The sequence below is a fragment of the Acomys minous genome (genome assembly GCF_964271855.1).
Source record: "Acomys minous genome assembly, chromosome: 1".
NCBI classification, from domain to species: domain Eukaryota; kingdom Metazoa; phylum Chordata; class Mammalia; order Rodentia; family Muridae; genus Acomys; species Acomys minous.
In genome coordinates, this window is record NC_140483.1 from 105,294,159 (window position 1) to 105,312,203 (window position 18,045).

At 42.2% G+C, this 18,045-nt stretch overlaps 1 protein-coding gene across 18 annotated transcripts in view; it reads left to right on the forward strand.

Annotated features, from left to right (window-relative positions):
- The window catches only part of EYA1 (EYA transcriptional coactivator and phosphatase 1), a 166,983-nt gene that overhangs the window by 97,604 nt on the left and 51,334 nt on the right, over nt 1-18,045 (forward strand). For all 18 annotated transcript variants that reach the window (XM_084792197.1, XM_084792199.1, XM_084792186.1 and 15 more), the window contains 2 exons: nt 6,425-6,564; nt 8,477-8,560. In XM_084792197.1, coding sequence (XP_084648323.1) covers nt 6,425-6,564; nt 8,477-8,560 — 224 coding nt within the window. The remainder of the gene's footprint in view (nt 1-6,424; nt 6,565-8,476; nt 8,561-18,045) is intronic.

Consider the following 18,045-nt stretch of genomic DNA (forward strand, 5'->3'; position numbering starts at 1 on the left):
TGTGCTTAACTGCTCCTGTGGTCTGTGATTGTGCCCAAGACATAGATGACTGCAAGTAATGGGGTTAGGTCCAAGAACAGTAGCCATGTTACATCGGAGACTTTAGTCATGGAATTTCTGAATAATTGTCATCGTAGGTAGGTTTTGCCATGCCCACCCCTGAAGTGAGATGCAATACCACTTATGTAATTTAATCAGATTCACTTCACTAAACAGTCTCTCTCTCTCCCTCGCTCCCTCTCTCTCTCTCCCCCTCCCTCTCTCTCTCTCTCCCTCTACTTCTCCCTCTTCCTCTCTCTTTCTCTCTCTCTCTGTCTCACACACACACATATACACACATGTACACATACACAAACACTCACACAGACAGACAGAAGAAAGTTACATTTAAACAAAAGCATGTCCCAAAGACCTACCTGATTCATCTGTTCAGCAGCATCTTCATCTTCATTTCCATGGGAAAACCCCAGGGATCTGTGATGTTCCTTCATATGAAAAAGAGTTCACAGCCCCTACCTTCTTTCTTTCATCCTTTCTCATAAGCTTGAGCACCATGTTTTTGGATAATTTTGGCATATAATTAGGTTGATTTTGAGAGTCTTGAAGTTCAAGGGTACCATTATGTCAGTTACTGTCTAACTTACTTGATTTTCAATGATGTAATTACCACCACCTGTGTCTTAAGGCCCCAGACTCAAGCTTGGTTTAGGAAACTGGCATAGTCTATTGTTGTAATCTAACCCCCACATTAGCCGCAACTACAACACAACTACCAAGAACCATCTCTCATGTTTGCTTAAATTCAGACAATCTTCCTAAACCAATGGGTTTCAACCTGTGGGTCACCACACCTTTGACAAACCTCCATCTCCAAAAAGACTTATGGAACGAATCATAACAGTAGAAACATTACAGTTATGAAGCACCAGTTTTATGATTGGGGGTCACCACGTCACCAGGAATTGTATTAAGGAGTCACAGCCTTAGTAGGATTGAGAACCACTGACCTAAGGGTTTTATACTAAGTTCTTTACTTTCCCCTGTGGGTGGTCTCAGCTCAGCATACATATTTAGAGTCTAACAGAGGTCACAGGCTGCCAGGACACAGCCCAGTGGCATTGTGCTTGTGCCAAGAACTTCCTCACGTCAGCATTGTGTCCTGCTTAGGGAGCAGTCTTTCTTCTCACTCAGGCTGCAAATGAACAAGCAGAGCAGCCTGTAGGAACCCACAGTTCCACTTTGACAACTACGCCTGGTATAGCTAGTCCCCAGGGTGTAAATGTAGATCACAGATCCCCTGATTTTATAGAGTAAATGTGAGCACTTATCCCTAAATCTCCATGGAGACCACCAAGCCTTTCTGCTAGGCAGCAAGATACCATAAACATAACGGCCCCTCTGAAGGAAGCCATGCTTTAAAGAACATTCAGGCTTGGAAGAATAGCCTCAAAATGAAAAGAAGAGTTATGTTCATAAAAGGATATTTATAAATTGTGTTCTGTACACCTCATGGAAGAAAAGAGTGTGCAAATTAAAGATGACTTTTTAATTGGGCATGATGCCCAAATAGCAATGCCTTCTTTAAGGAAAAGAATCCTATGTGCATGAATAAGATTGTGATAAAAGTGACTTGTTTTAATATTGATATAAGCCTTTTTAAAAATCTTTGGCACTGTGCATAAGCAAAAGATGGCAAGCCGAGGAAAGCATGAGCTATTTGGCCAGAATGCAGCAGGAAATGAACTTGAAGGCTGCACTTCCCCAGGAGGTCTCTTAGTTGTACATTGACTACACTATTATAGGGGAGACCGAGCATCTACCATTCAGAAAGTTTGGCCACTGTTCATCCAAAGATAAGGGACCTTTAAAGGCCAGCAGTCCAAGCTATGTCCTCAGCTTGGTAAGTTAGGAGATGTGGAGCTAGAAAAACTGGAAGGCACATCCCCGAAGTTCAAGTGGGAATTACTGGCCAAGACCAGACGCTTGAGTTCCAGGCCTCCTGTTTTTCTCCTTAATGTTGAAGAATTAATGGAAAGCTTCTGCAGTATTGGCAAATGTAGAATTCTAATGGTTCTATGTTGGGTTTCTTTTGGTACTAAATATTGATATTAAATAGGTGAACACTAGCTTCTAACTCAGCTCTTAAAGGAGCCTTTCTTTTGTGTGTGGACTTGTCTAGCTGGTAGAAATAGTGAGGTAATATACACAGACAGCTGCAGTAAAGAAAGAGTTGGATTTGAGTCCCTACGTATATCAAATAGTGAGCTTACCAGACTCCATGAGATTGTTCCAAACCCTTAGCCACCCTGGCAATCCTGGGTAAAAAAAAAAGAGAGAGAGAGAGAGAGACATGTGGGGAAAGGATCTTTAGGGAAAGAAGGATTACTATGGTAGGAGGGAGAGAAGAAAGGACAGGGAGTGGGAATAAACATAACATACTACACACATGTGAAATTGTTAAAGAATAAGTGTAACCAATAAAACTATGATGAGTTGGTCAATGCTGCGGTAGAGAGGTGAGAAAAGATTGCAGAGCTACCAGTCACTGTGGGACTCTTGCCTCCTGTTTAATTTTCTACCCTCTCAAGTCTACCCAGTTACTGTATTCACTCAAGATCTCTTACTCTAAATCTATTTTACTATTGAATTCAGTCTTTATTTTCTTGCCTCTTTGTCTTTTTTTTTTTTTGTCTGAAGCTTTTGGCCACTCTCTCCTTCCTTACAAACCCCTTTCTCTATAATATCCTTAGTTTCTCTTTTCACAATCCCATCACCTTTCTTTCCCCATCTCTTCTACATATGCTTGCATTTCCTTGCATTCTTTTCTTTTAGGTGATGTCAAGTCAAACCTATACCCACTTTACACTTCTCTCCTGCGCTTTTGTAGCCTAATTGAATGTTATGCAGATGCCTGCAACCTCTTCCAATGTGTTATTTCTGGTCCTGATCTTGAAGTTTCCCCTCTATTCCTCCCTGTAACCCCTTCTTCCTACATTGCATCCTTAGTATTCTAGTTTTCCCAGTTGCCAAATCACAGGCACTCGTATTACCCTGGACGCTTTCTTATCTGGTTAGGGACTGATTGTGCCTCCTAATTGGTAGCGCAGATCTGTGACTGACTGCCCTTCTACGGCCGCCTGTGTCTGGACCAAGCTCCCCGCTCATTTGAATAACTGAATTATCTGCTCCTTGGTCTGCTCCTATTTGGGTATAACTTGTCTTCAGCCTCTCACCGTCCAAGAGATAAAGCTTCCTCTCCTTGGCTGAATTCTCCACTGTCAGTCATCCCAGCTTCCCTGTTATGATGCTATGCTCTCTGTAGACCCAGACCAGCTTTTGGTGTTTTATTTTGTTTAGTTTTCTGTTCTTATCCTGGACATGCCCCTACCTGGAGCGCTTCTCAATTCTGCCTCTACTGGCTCGCCTGTCCTGATTAGACTTGTTCCTCGGGTTCTTCTTCATGGTCTGCAGAATTCTACCTCTCCTTGTGTTGTAACCTTTCCCTTTAATTTTACCCTCTTGCATTTGCTTATGAGTCGATGAATTTTCAGCCCTTATCAGCAGAGCTTTGGTTGGTACAACCGTGTAGTCCAGGACTTTCGTGCTGCCTGGAGGCCTGTGAGCCCAGCAAGGGACCAGTACTTCTCAAAGGAAAGGGGCGCTTGCCTTTCAGAACACTTTCACACCCACATCTCAGTGTGGGTAAAGCTGAACAATTGGAAAAGGGTTAGAGAAACATGAGCAGTGAGTGGGTTAGAAGATTAAATTAGCTGACTGGTTTTGAACAAGTAGCAGGAGGAAAAGCCCTTCGAATCAGTAAAGCTGGTTTAGGAGCATTTAATTCCACCCCAGAGAACACAAAGGAAGAGATTTTTTTTTTTAAATAAAGCTAGCTTGCATTGGGTTTAATATCATCTTCCTCCTAATAAAGAGAAGTTGTGAAAATATAAATATTTTAATATTTGAAGATGTCAGAGGGTTAATCTTTTAAAATCATTTTTTTCCTCTACCAGGAAAATAAAAAGACTTTACATATGTTTTCCTGTTTTGCTCAATGAACTCAATAGACTACTTAACTATAGTTTGCTTCCTAAAATTTATGACAAAACTTTTAGAATTTGTATTTTAAAGGCAAATATACACTAAAAGGTAAAGCAGTGGACAGTAAGAAAATTTATGGCAGTGGAACTTAAGTTAGATGAAGTATTCTTGTGGACAAAATAAAAACAATGTAGGAATCGGTACAGATGTCACCATGTAACAAGATACAGAGCTATATGGTTTTAGTTCTTCTCAGATAGGCTCTCCCCAAAGCTGGTGAGTCCCCAGCTTAAGGTAGCTCTTAAGGTAGCTCTTAAGGTAGCTCTTACAGAGAAGGTCTTGGACTCCAAGATGCATCTGATGTTTCTCTGCAAAATGAGTGTTGCATGCTGAAGCCATGGTAAAGAGTGCCATGCGTTCTATTTTAGATGAGGACCACCCACATTCCACACATTGTGTAATGTTTCCGAAAATACAAGGCTAAGACATTTTCCTCAAAAATACAGCTGTGAAACAGTTTGACCACTTGAAAGATTCGCTTGGAGCCCATGTTCTCTGTAAAAGCAGAAAAGAAATGCTTGCTTAGAATACCTTAAAGGGGTGCATTTGGAGGCCTTGCCAGTGCGCCTTTGCCGTAAAAGGAAGAAAGGATGTTAATGTTGACTTAGGTGACGGTTTTGTTTGTGTGGGGGTGCACTTCTAGTTCCTCCTTTCTATTTGTCCTTTTCTTGTCAGTGACTTTCATGCCACATATCTTGTACCTGGTTTTTAATCTATGACATAAAGAATGCAAAAATTTGTCTTTCTAAATGTAGATTAGTTCTTGTGACACGACAATCTCCAATTTCATCAATCTTCCTGAGAACAACATAATTTTACTCTTCCTTATGGTTGAGTCTAGCATTTCTGTGAAATGAGTTAGCTCAAAAATGAATCCTACTAACCGAACAGGCCAAGCTGTTGACTGGCGCCATTTTGGACTTTCTGATGAAAATAAATAACTGGCTTGTAGGTCATCCTGGTGGATTTCTGGGTATACCAGCCCCATGGCCTGTCTACATAAGGAAGTTTATCATCTTGTTTGTAATGAAGAGGACATGCAAGTCCCTCCACTGAGCCCTGGGAGTCTGCTGAGTTGTGACTTAGCAAGAGGTGCAGAACAGGTTCAAGTGACTTAGAAATGGAGATGACTTGTGGAAGTCTGTGCTTAGAGATCCTCTCCCGTGAAGCTCCCGAGAAGCATTTCTCAGTTTGGGATAACGTCGGTACCAGTGTTTGACCTCAGGGGACCTGGTAGCAGAGGGGAGTCTGGGGATACACTAGACAAGGCAGCCAGGCCTCCCATTGGCCTTCATAGGTCTCTGTCTGGTACTGCGTGATCCACAAGATCACAGCGCGGAAGAGTTACTCATATTAAATAGATTTCCACCCTTATCTAGTAAAGGAGTGTGGCTCAGAGCCTCGTGCGGAGAACCATTACAGGGACATCTGGAACTTGGGCAGAGTGGAGATTATCTGATGGGAGCACTGACTGACTAGAACAGGAGGTGAGAGTGATGCGGTTTGTTCATTCTGGGCACAGGATAAGAATCTTCCTCAAGGTCCACAACGTCTGTTCAGCTCTTCCTTCCAGCCTTTTTGGAGTTGGACTTTATTTTGTGGTTTCTATGTAATTACTCCAGCGGTTTCTTTGAGTTAGCCAGATGAGTAGTTTGAATGTTATGCCTGGTGCTAGAGGTTTGCTTTAAAAGGGGGCTAAGGCACGAGGAGAACCCAGGGGGGTGCTAGACCAGGGTGGGCATTGTCTAGAAGCCTGCTCTCCTTATCAGGTCCCTCTCTTTGTCTCACGTACAACCAGGGAGAAAGTGGTGATTTTACATTTTGGAAGGAAAAAGCTGTCCTATGACTCAGATTTCCCTGCCCTGGGGCTGGTTGTCTTTTCATCTCTCTCCATGAACCAGAATCCTGTTTGTAGCTAGAGGAGCCACAGCTGAATCAAATATCAGGCTCCCCTGGTGGCCAAGGGCCATTTATGGCCTCAGACAGAAGTGGTACAGGGCATTGTGGAGGGAGCAATGGTGACCATTGGAGAGGGAGCACCAGCTCATCAAAGGGACCCCAGGGAAGTCATGGCAATCCAGTGTGACCTGCTGCTGTCTCACACACTTAGTTAAAGTTGAGTGGTTTCTGATCACACTGTACTTTCAAAACAAGTTTTGTATTCTCATATCTCCCAAGCTATGTACTAATGCAAGTAAAAGATAATGTAGGATTTAAGCTAAATGGAATGCGCTTTATTCTTTAAGCTTCCCTGTGAATTAAAACAAGGCTATTCTTGGCACCACGATGGTGGCACTTGAGCGTTCTTCCTCTGTCCTTACAGAGTACAGTACAATCCACAGCCCTTCAACACCCATTAAAGAGTCTGATTCCGATCGGCTGCGGCGAGGTTCAGATGGGAAGTCACGTGGCCGAGGCAGGAGAAACAATAACCCCTCACCTCCCCCGGATTCTGATCTCGAGGTATGTCATTACCTATACTAAAATGACAAACAAGGGGTCACATAGCTCACTAATGGGCCAATAGAATTGGCCTGTGAACATCAGCGAGGAAGCACCCCCAACACATTGGTTATTGCACACTGTTCATATTAACAAAGTAAGACAATTTTCCCTCTTTTGTATTACCTATTATCCATGGTTTTCAGAGTTGACATAATATGTTAGTAGATGTTTCTGATGTTGCTCTGTAGTACTGGGAATGGAACACAGGACCTCAGACAAGTTGCATACGGGCTGCACCATTGAGGGTCTTCCTGGCTTTATGTAATTGTTTACGTCTGTATTTTCCTTCATAATGTTTACACAATACGGCATCTATTTCTTTCTTTTTCAAAAAGCATAGTAGCCAGGTGTGGTGACACATAGGAGACAGGGATAGAAGGATCAAAAGTTCAAAGTCATTCTTGGCTCATGGTGAGTTTGAGGCCAGCCTTAGCTTATGTGGCAGGCTCTCTCACACAACAAAATGCAAATGGAAACAAATTTTGCAGTTCTGCCTGAGAAAATCCTACCATACTACTGTGTGTCAATTGCTGTGTGTCAATTACTGCCATTTCAATTAAGTAAATGCCGTCCTAAAAAGATCACAGTAGATGCCACTTTGAAATGAAAGGCATGTCTGAGTACATTAAAAAGGGGGAATCAGGAATGTTCTAAACTGAAATCATAATCAGCTACCGAGACATGTTTTGGTGGATTTCAAAAGCAGGGAGATTAAGCGAGATCTGACAGGGTGGCAGATTTCACGGCCTTGAAGCCACTGCAATTAAGTTTCTGTGTTTTGCCAAAGTAAAATCTGACGGTGGAAAACTTGATTATTTTTGGCTGAAAAGATGAACATTTTCCAGCAGCATCTATGTACATGACTATGTGCTGGTATAAGGAGAAATAGGAAAGAGAGAAACAGGCAAGGGGGACTGGAGGCTCTCAAAGAACTTTTCGAAATGAACTCTAAATCGAATTCAAAAGAACCCCCCTGGTGTCCCAGGGTATGTGTGGGGTGGCTGCGTAATTCTGAAAACTGAAACCATCTGATGAAAAACAAAATCTAGTCAGCCCTCAGTTTCTGCAGGGGACGGGTCCCAGTTCCCAGGCCCCCCATGTGCAACACGCTTTTCACACATGCCCTATGCTTTGTTGCATGTCTTGGGAACAGAAGCCTAGGTCTGACGTATGCTGGGCAAGGATTCTGCCACTTAGCGGCGTCTCTAGTCTCCCAATGGTTTAAGTCATGCCTAGACGACTTATGATACCTAATAAAACGTAAGTCATGTATCGACGTTCTTTTATCCTGGACTGTATATAAGATGACAAGCATACACATGTTCAGTAACGATACTTTGTTTTTCTAAGCATCTCTGTTGCTGGATGCAGAATTCAGATATACTGAGAGCCAATCACATAGCCCATCCTCTGGTAACTGAATAAACTAGATAAAGCTCCAGTTTCCTCATGAAGTGTTTAACAGTTAACTTGGTTAGAATAAGCCACAAGAGTTATTTTTTAATTCTTCTTATTTTCTGAGATAAGGTCTCTTTTGAATGGCTTTTGACTTCTGGCCCTTCTGTCTCTTAGAACTTATAAGCAGACCAGCTTCGACTCACTGTTTATCTCCTGGGAATTGAGATAGAGACATTACTACAGAACAGAAAAAAAACTATGTGTTTTCTACATTTACATTGACTTTAATAACACAACTGTCCTCCTGTGCCTCATATGAGCTTAGAGCTGAAAAGTCTGCCTTAGGGAGAGTTGTGTTTGAAAAGGCATAAATTCAGATTTTTTTTTCATTTCTTTGTCATTTCAAAACTTCAGTGTCATGTGAAAATTAACTGATAGCAATTGTCCCACTGACTTGATGCTTCCCTTGTAGAGAGTCTTCATCTGGGACCTGGACGAGACCATCATCGTTTTCCATTCCTTGCTCACAGGGTCCTACGCCAACAGATATGGGCGGGTGAGTACACCAAGCACCAGCTTTGAGCCGCAGTGGAGGAAATGTAACTTGGACTGACTTATTTGCTTTCCATCCAATGGATGGCATTTACATTTCAACTATAAAGAGGAGCATAATTTATTAGGGTGGCCAAATACACAAGTAAGGTAAAAATGCATTTAAATGGTGAAGAGGAAAGATTGCTTCATTTTAAGTCTCAAAAATAAGACAGGTTTCATTCGTTTCATGCTTCCCCCCCCCCCAATTCCAGTGAGAAAAGTGATGGGATGCTTCTTAAAATATGTACCAAGCTAAGGCCTTTTGTTAGTGTTTTTTTCTACCTGCCCTGTTTTGTTTTTTGTTTTGTTTTATTTTGTTTTGTTTTGTTTTGTTTTTTCTTAACACAGTCAGTGGGGCAAGTGTCACTCACTGTCGGCAGCAATGATTAGCAGAGTTGGTATTTTGCTTTTAAGACCTCTACTATGGATACTTTCATGCAGCCCTTTTCTGTTGGGCCTAAGTTGACGTAAATAGTAAATGATACTAAGTTCCTGAATGACAGTAGTACTAATGGGCCCATATTAGAGTTGTTACAGTATTTATGTTGATGAGTTGGCAAAAAATAAGGTCAGGAATGACCTCTGATTAGCTGGTACTTGGGTTTCCTAAAACCTTAGAAATCATTGCAGTGTGCTGCTTGTTGGCTTTAAAAGACTTTAGCCATGTAAAACTATATTATTTAAATTTGACATAGGCATTTTCTAAAATTACCCTGCATATATATTTCTTATATTTTAATGGCTAAAGAAATTATGAGTCTTAGATTATGGAAGCTAAGATTACCTTGGATGCCAGGAAACTAAATCTTAGACCAGTGAGAGCAGAGGTTAATCAACATCAAAACTGACACTGTAAAAGGTAACATGCTTTCATTATAAACTCGGCAGTGTGTTCATTTTTTTTCAGCAGACATTTACTTCAATAACTATATCTATTTAGTCCCTGATGTTGACCTACTGGAGGTGAAAGTGGGACATTGTCCCTTAAGCTTTACCATCCAAGTTTTGTAATCATTAACAACAGATCCAACCACGAGAAGTCTTAGAGTACTTGTGCACACACGGACAGGTTCCTCTAAGGTCTGGACCAGTCCATCACTTGAGTTTGTATTCAGCGACATACATGAACCCCAGCCCCATATAGCCCATCTCATGGTGAAGCAAGTTTTCTATGAGAAGACAATAGAAATTATGTCAAGTAATCTATCAGTCAAAAAAAAAAAAGTCCCTACTAGGCAGTGAACACACAGTAAGAATTCAGTAAATTCTTGCTGGGTTGTTGTTCTTTGTGTTTGTTTTTGTATTAGTACTGCGATTGCATCAGTCATTATTTGAACACCCACAACATAAAGCTAATTATAGCCTATAAATAGTTAATACAGCCTTGATGATCATCTTAACTAAGCCACAGGATGTCTCCCTTATTCCTAAAGAAGAAAGCTGGAGGTACCTGGAGCTCATGCAGAAACATGTAGAAGAGTAGCTGACTACACGTGCAGCATTTGAAAATCACACAGAAAATCGCAAGCCTCTACTACACTGATGCACAAAGCAGCCACTGTTCTTAGAGCCACAAACAGGGCCAACGTAGAATAAGGTGGTGGCAGCACATACCCTAGTGACCCCCTCGCAGCCTGTGGCCATAAAGCGTTGGTTTGCATGTGGAGTTCTCACCAAGATTGGGACTATTGGCTTAAGACTTCCCATTCAGATTCTCGGCAGTCTACAGGCAAAACGCTCTCCCGATGATGCCCTATGCATTAGAAGGTTTTTAAAGTGTCAGCCATTTGTATTTTGAAGTTTCATCAAATGGGATTCTATCTGTTTTCCTTATTTACTATTATTGTAGCAGGGCACATGATATAGTTTGGTTTCGTTGTTGTTTTTCTCTCATATAACTTTCAAAAGTGAAATGTGTAGCTCTGTAACTCTACCCTTCATTGACACATTGATGGGACTCATGGAGAACTTCAGGAAGCCCATTTGTTTCTCAGGGCTTTTGCTCTTATTTATTGTATGTGTGCTCATCTATGCCATGACATAATATGAAGGTCATAGGACAGCTCATGAGATTAAGTCTTCTCCACCCACCATGGTAGATCCAAGAATAGAAATCACCCATGGAGTGGCCTCAGAGACACCAGGCACTCTGCTTGAGGAAAATCTTCCTGCATGCAACTTTGCATCTCAAGGCAGAATGACCTCAGGCCATTGGGACAATCAGGAATAATTGTTTTAAGAGGAAGAAATACCAAGAGCATGGAAGCATTTGCTGCTGTTTGAGGGGTTGAGTGGCAGTGACAGTGTAGGGTTGGGGATGCAGCCTTTCTAAAGATGTGGTCAGAAACAAGAACAAAGCTCACAGCCATCTGCACAGCAGTTGTAGGGAACAAGGGAAGTCACTGGGTGGCGGGGGGCATGGGCAAAAGTGATATAGCTTTAAATTACTTTACATGTGTATGGAGAGGCAATGGCAGGGGAAGAAAGGTAACCTGGTCAAGGGAGAATGGTTGGGTTTTAAATTGTGTAGAAGTGACTTGGATCAGGGCAGGGGGGCAGTTCATAATAGATTAAAAGAAAAAAGGTGATATTTTGAAATAAGGATAAACTGTCAGGGGAAACTGGAGATTTGGTGCAAGGAACAAATTAAGATAGTGTGGGCACATTTACTTGGAAAAGCAAAAAGGTAGCTAGCAGGTACAGCCAGAATTCTTGGGAGAACTGGCTAGAGCTGGGAGTACCAGCTTTAACATTGACATTGTGGAAGTATCTAGCATCGTCACTTTCCTAGGCGCTTTGATCAACCTGTGGCCTCCTTGCTGGAGGCCTAGCTTCTCCTCAGGGATACTCTGGGGTGGGAAGTGCATTGCTAAGGATATTGAGAGGCACCCAGAACTGTGCAAAAGATCTTAATTAATATTATCCTCATTAGGGGACCTTAGAATTGGGTAGAAGTTGTACACAAATTTGATGATTAGTTCTTGAAAAATATGAACTTTGTTCAGAACTCTTCCAAACAATGAAGGTGACCAAGCTGACTGGAATGGCTTGCATCCCCTTTGTTCCCCACAGACTAAAGGTGGCTTAGTGGCAATCTGCCTCTTTTATGGAGTGCAGATTTACTTATGTTCTTGACCATTGTCAGGAAAGTATGTGGCTCCGCCTTCCTCTGCATGCATAGAAAGAAATGCATGCCTGACAATGGGGTAGCCGGTCTGTTTCTATGGGAACCGGCTATTTGAGAAGTAGCTTAGTCACAGTAGCTTAGGCAACTCAATGAGCAGGCCATTCAGTAAGGACATACGGGATCTGGTAGATATAATGCAAAATTAGGGCATGTTATAGCAATATATCCCCGCTCCAAAGGTTCGAGAATACCCCCACCTTCTGTGTAATCCTAGCTGTAGGAAGAAGGCATGCTGGGTGTTATATGGAAGCATTGTTTTGTAACAAAGGTGGTGAGGACAAAAAGAAGGTGCTTTGTTCAGCCTACCTAAGGGAGAGGAAAGAAAAGCATATTAACGGGAATGTAGAGTCTGTGGGTGTTACTGCCATTAGGGTGTTTCTAGTAATCTGAATTCTCACCGCTTTTATTTAATGAATTTAAAAGCTGTTTCCAAGCTAAATCCAAATTCCTGATCTTCACTGAAGTAGGGTTTTTCTTCCATCGAATGTTTTCCCTAGAACAGACAATATAATCCAATTTTCAATATTGAATTGTAAACCTCAAACTTAACAGTATTCAACTTACTATTGTGTAGATGACTCAGGCAGGCTCCTTGCTCATGAGAAAATTCTGGAAGTCGCTCTACCCAAGGCAACTCAATGAGTTGGGCCATTCAGTAAGAGGATACAGGATCTGGTAGACACAATGCAAAATAAGGGCATGTTATAGCAAATAAGGTTTGAGAACATCCAACCTTCTGTGTCATCCGAGAGGTGGGAAGAAGACTTACTGAGTGTTATTCTTCGGAAGTGTTGTTTTGTTAAAAAAAAAAAAAAAGCCTGAACACTTACTCTATTGTTACTTAGTATTCCTCTCTCCTGGAATTTTGATTAGCGTGGAAATTAAGAGTATTTACAACTCATCCATCATTTTATAGAGAAACCAAAGTATAGACATTTAAAATAGAAAAAGATGGCAGAAAGGTTGGTTTAGCTGTGACTCCTCCTCCAACTTCTTAACTGTTGAGTTCAATTGTGATGCGATGAAGCTTCCCTTCCCAGGGTGATAGGCTGGTTTGATTGCTTGCTTGCTTGCTTGCTGTATTACTAGCTTTTTGTTATTGTTGTTTGAGACAGAGTCTTATGTAGTCCAGGCTTGCCTGAAACTAATACTAAGCCAAGGAGTATCTTGAACACCTTGATCCTCTTGCTTATACCCCCAAGTGCTGGGATTATAGGCATGTACCCCTATTCCTGGCTTGTCACCAGTATTAATTCATAGATTATGAGCTGGCAGGGTTTGAGACCACACACAAAATATTTAAAGCAGAACATTATGTCTGGCTTAAATATTTGGTAGGTATATAGATATAGATGAGACTATCATCATAAACTCACTACAGTAACAGCAGCAAATTCCTTGCCTTAGCTGTCAGAAAACAACAATGACAATAGATTGCTTGAAACCTGGCAAGGCTGCCAGTGAGCGATATGATGGTAGTAGTTTCAACGTCACGAATTAGGAGTACATGACACGTCCTATGGTATGATGGAAACTGGAGATTTAAGGTCAAGTATATCTGTCTCCGCTCCAAGCTCTTGACCGTGGGCAGATTGTTTGTTCTGATTGAGAGTCAACTACTCATCCACAGACCAACAGCTGGGCCTGTGGGATCGCTCCAACACTTACCATTAAACCTTGAATTGAAAAGCACCATGTCTTATTAATAGCAAAAAACCAACAGTAAGCAAAGATGCCACCCGCTAAACTCACTTACCACTCCTTTTTGAGTGTTGTCAAACACGCCAAGGTTGAATGTCACTGTGACCTTAGCTGTCTGAGCCTCTCTAGTGGATGTAATCATTTAGTACATGGTGGGGGCGGGGGGTGAGAACAGTTCTTCGAGCCCAGTTCATGTGAGTATTCCAGTTGGCCAGTGATGATAATTGCTCCATCTTCCTCTGTTTGAAGGGACGGTGCTTTAGCATTTAGTGTGGAGAACTTATTTCCAAGAGGGTCTGGTTACTACCAAGTGTTATATCTACTCTGGAACTAGATCGGGGCCGTAGTCATCTCATCTCTGCCTCTTTACTCCCTGTTGCTTCTCGAGCAGCTGGGGATGGTGCAGACACAAACCAACATGGCCGTGTTCCAAGGGAACTACATCTGTACCGTCAGAATTCATATGTCATGTAATTTCCACGTTTCACAGTTGTGCAACATCTAGATCAGAGACTGAGAAATCCTACTCCATAGGCCAAACACGTTCCACAGGCCACTTTTTGAAAACTGTTTAAGTCAAGATGTTTGTTTCATTTTGTAAAGCATTTTAAAAACCCAAACCATAAAAATATGTGCCAGAGACTATCTAAGCCTAAAATATTCGTTTTCGACCCCATAGGAGAAGATGGCCCCTACTTTGTCCTCCACTCTGAACTTTGAGTTGCTTCTGATTCCTCCTCCTCCCTCCTTTGGAGTATGGGGACCATGGCAGTACTGTGGCTGACTGAGAAATTAAGTCACAGAAGCACCAGCTATATGAATTTGGGGCCCCAAGGTAGTTCAGGCCAGCAAATCCATTAAAAAAGATGCTTTTTAAAAAGTAGTCTTAGTACTTAATAGTACAAACACATTAAATTTTTCTCTTTGAGACTTGCTTCTACTTGCTGTGTAGTCAAAGATGACCTTAAACCTCTGATCCTTCTGTTTCGTCTTCCTGAGTTGTGGGAGGTTTGGGCAGTGCTGGAGACCCAAGCATATAGAGGCCCCTGGTATGCTTAGCAAGAATTCTACCAAAAATGCCATATCCAAGCTCCATGATATATCAATTATTTAGCACTCTTGAGTGTATATTCTAAGCTTTGTTTAAGCAAGGTTTGGTGATGCAAAATTCAATGTGTAGAGATTTCCGGGATTCGTGTCCTTATCAACGATCAGTCAATAGGGAAAAAAAGCTGAGCTGCAAGAGTGCCCCATTTTTGACCACGTCCCCTTGATAGGGAGGCCCGGTGGCACTCAGAGGAAGGATAGCAGACTACCAAGAAGAGACTTGATACCCTATGAGCATATACAGGGGGAGGAGGCCCCCTCAGTCACAGTCATACGGGAAGGGAGTAAGGGGAAAATGAGAAGGAGGGAGGGATGGGAGGATACAAGGGATGGGATAACAATTGAGATGTAATATGAATAAATTAATAAAATATATTTTTTAAAAAGAGTGAGACACTGTAGACTGGGCTGGAAGGAGCACACGGCTCTGCTATGACTTCTCTCCCTCTACACAGAAAGAAGCAGCCCATGAGTTTAGTGAACATGGAGCGTTCGCAGCAGTAGTTTTCAACTCTGACCAGTTTGTGGACCCAAAAGTCATTTCCACATCTCCTGGGAGGTGGGGGTCCAACCAGCTCAGCAGAGAGCACCAACCCTATGTCTGGGGAGCTGCAAGGAGATGGATATTCCAAAGGAAGGGGCTCTGGTTTCATTTTCTTCTTTGTACATTAATGTTAAACTGGGTCAAAATAAGAAGCTACATGGCTCCAAACATAACCTCTGGATGCTGTGGCATCACATAGAATACAAAAACCTCAAAACAAGCCAGGCAGTGGTGGTACATGCCTTCAATCATAGCATTGGGAGATAGAAGCAGGTACATCTCTGTGAGTTGAAGGCAAGCCTGATCTACAGAGCTAGTTCCCGGACAGCCAAAAGTAAATAAAAATAATATTTTTATTAAAACCCTCAAAACAGACAAATAGAAACATTATTTTCTTAGACATCAAAGACATGCCCAGCGAGCCTTCTCTTCGTTTGTCTTCACTTTTGATCCAAAGATGCTCTCTTTCCCTTTTATTTACCATAAATTTTCTCCTAACTCAGAATTTGAGGTACAAATAATACAGACAGGGACACACTGCCTGGCTGCCTTCATCAGGACAGCCTGGCTTTAGCTGTTCACCGCTGAGAAATGAAATGCAGCTAATGAGCGGGAATGCCAACAGCTTCCCTTCCGTTGTTCCTGCCCACCACCACGGCCATCTCCCTGACCTGATGCTTTGCAAAACACTCAAGTCACTTCTACCTGCTTAGTCGTCCCATCTGAAAAATGGAAGCCATCCTGGAGATGGCTGGAGAACAATGTGAGCATCCAGAAATGTACTGATGGGAATGGCGTTTCCAACATCTGTTGTTTCTTGTTTGGGGGGCGGGGCACTGGGAAGGGCATCCAGCGGATAGGATGGATGGCCATGTATAATTTCTTAGAACAAGAATATATACCAAAATGAACACATATCTATAAAGCATAAAGGATCAGCCTTGGAGAAATCAGAAAACATGTCAATGATAAAACTGGTGAGCTTCATCCAGCTTCTAAAGCTTATGGTGTTGTCTCATATTTTTGGTCCACCTATGTTTTTGTTTTGTTTTGCTTTGGTTTTGGTTTTTCTCGACAGGGTTTCTCTGTGTAACAGCTCTAGCCAGAGCTGGAACTTGCTCTGTTGACCAGGCTGGCCTTGGACTCACTGAGATCTGCCTGCCTTTGCCTCCCAAGTATTGGGATAAAAGGCTTGGGCTACCACCGCCAGGCTCCTTTCTTCATTTTTCTATGAAGGAATTTGGCAGGGGAAAAAAATTACATTATTCACCCAAGGAAGTAAGTCTATTACCAAACAACACCAGGAATATAACGCAGTCTTTAAATTGGCCCATTGCCCTTGCAGGAGAATTTTAGTACCAAGATCTTACGCTGTGAGCATGGGGGTGCCATGAGCAATATCACACGCTGTAATGACATGAGGGCAATGTGCAACTGAGATTAACCTGATAGCAATGAAAATCATTGTTCAGTGCTTAGGGTAGGAAGGAATAAAGGCCTAAAGAGTGGCTGTAACACTAGAAAGGAGAGAGAGAGATAGGAGAGTGGCCACAAATGAGATCGCGATAGGCCCTGTGATTGGATTTAGCTGTAGGTCTTGCCCTTGGCATCTTGTGGGCCCTGAGTGTAGAGACCAATTGGCAGGGCTCACATTAGTGTTCATTTTCCTTCCTTGTTATACCATGGCCTGGCAATTGGCCCATGTGTGGGGTTCATTGGGTTTTCTTCACAACTGAAAGTAATCTTTGCAGTGGCGAAGGTCTTTATCTTAATTCTGCAGTAGGGTATAATTTCTATGATGTTGACAGGCTGTCTCTTAAGTAAGGAGAAAATGAACACAGGCTAGGGTCAAGTAAAATGACCTGATTAGCACCATTTGGGTTTTCTGTGTTCAATGCAATCCGGCAATAGTTCAACCATGATTTGCTCCTCAAGAGGGTACAACCTCCCATGGATTACTTCCCAGTTGACTATAGAACTACTTCCAAACTCCAAACATACATTTTATCTCACTCCAGTCAGAGGGCCTTCCTACCATGAACAAGCCCCTGCTTGGGTCAGCCAGGAAGAGAGGCTTCCAGGGCTCGGGGCTCAGGGGGGCGGGGGCGCGCAGAGAAACAGAACATACCACTTGAAAAACATTTTTACAATGTTTTGTAAAAGAAATAACATTTCACAACATTTCTTTCTCCTCAGAGAAGTGAACGATTTACAAAGCTGACGCTCAATCTCTGTCATGTCAATAACTAGCATGGAGCTTTAAAAATAAAGCGCTTTGGTATTCCGACTGCCCTTTCCTGTTCTTCAGCCTCTTTCTCTCTCAAAACAAAGGCCCCTGAATAGGGGGAATTTTTAAATGACAGCAAGGCCTTGTTTGTGGCTGTGGTGTTAGCATTCTAAATAAAGATTTGTTTAAGGGGCTTAAACAAATATTTTTTTTCTTTCATTTGATTGATATTTCCCAAAGATTTGCACTTGATTTGAGCAAGGTTTTCACACTGAGAGACAAACCCTCATAAGCCTGCTTGCATTGTTTGCCTCATGCCTCACCCAGCAGTGTATTGCTTCCTGCCAGGTTTCCTGCCCACATAGGACCAGTGCTGACAGAATTAAACAGCCCTAGATTCATGAGCCCAAATTCAAAATACAAGTTTCATATCCAGAGTACCTACTCTTGGTTTCTGCAATAGTTAAATTGTCTCGTAGAAGCTCTTTTTAACCTAAGACAGATGAACAGCTGCTTTAAAATGTGACATACGTTCAATAGACTTTATTTTGCAGTTCAAAGCAGCCTCTGCTAGGAATTGGTGTAGCCCCAATCTCAAAGGAACAGTAGGATGCACACGTAGGGATGAGCAATGCAATAGACGGCATGCATTTTAAACATGCTGTACATGGGAAATAGGAC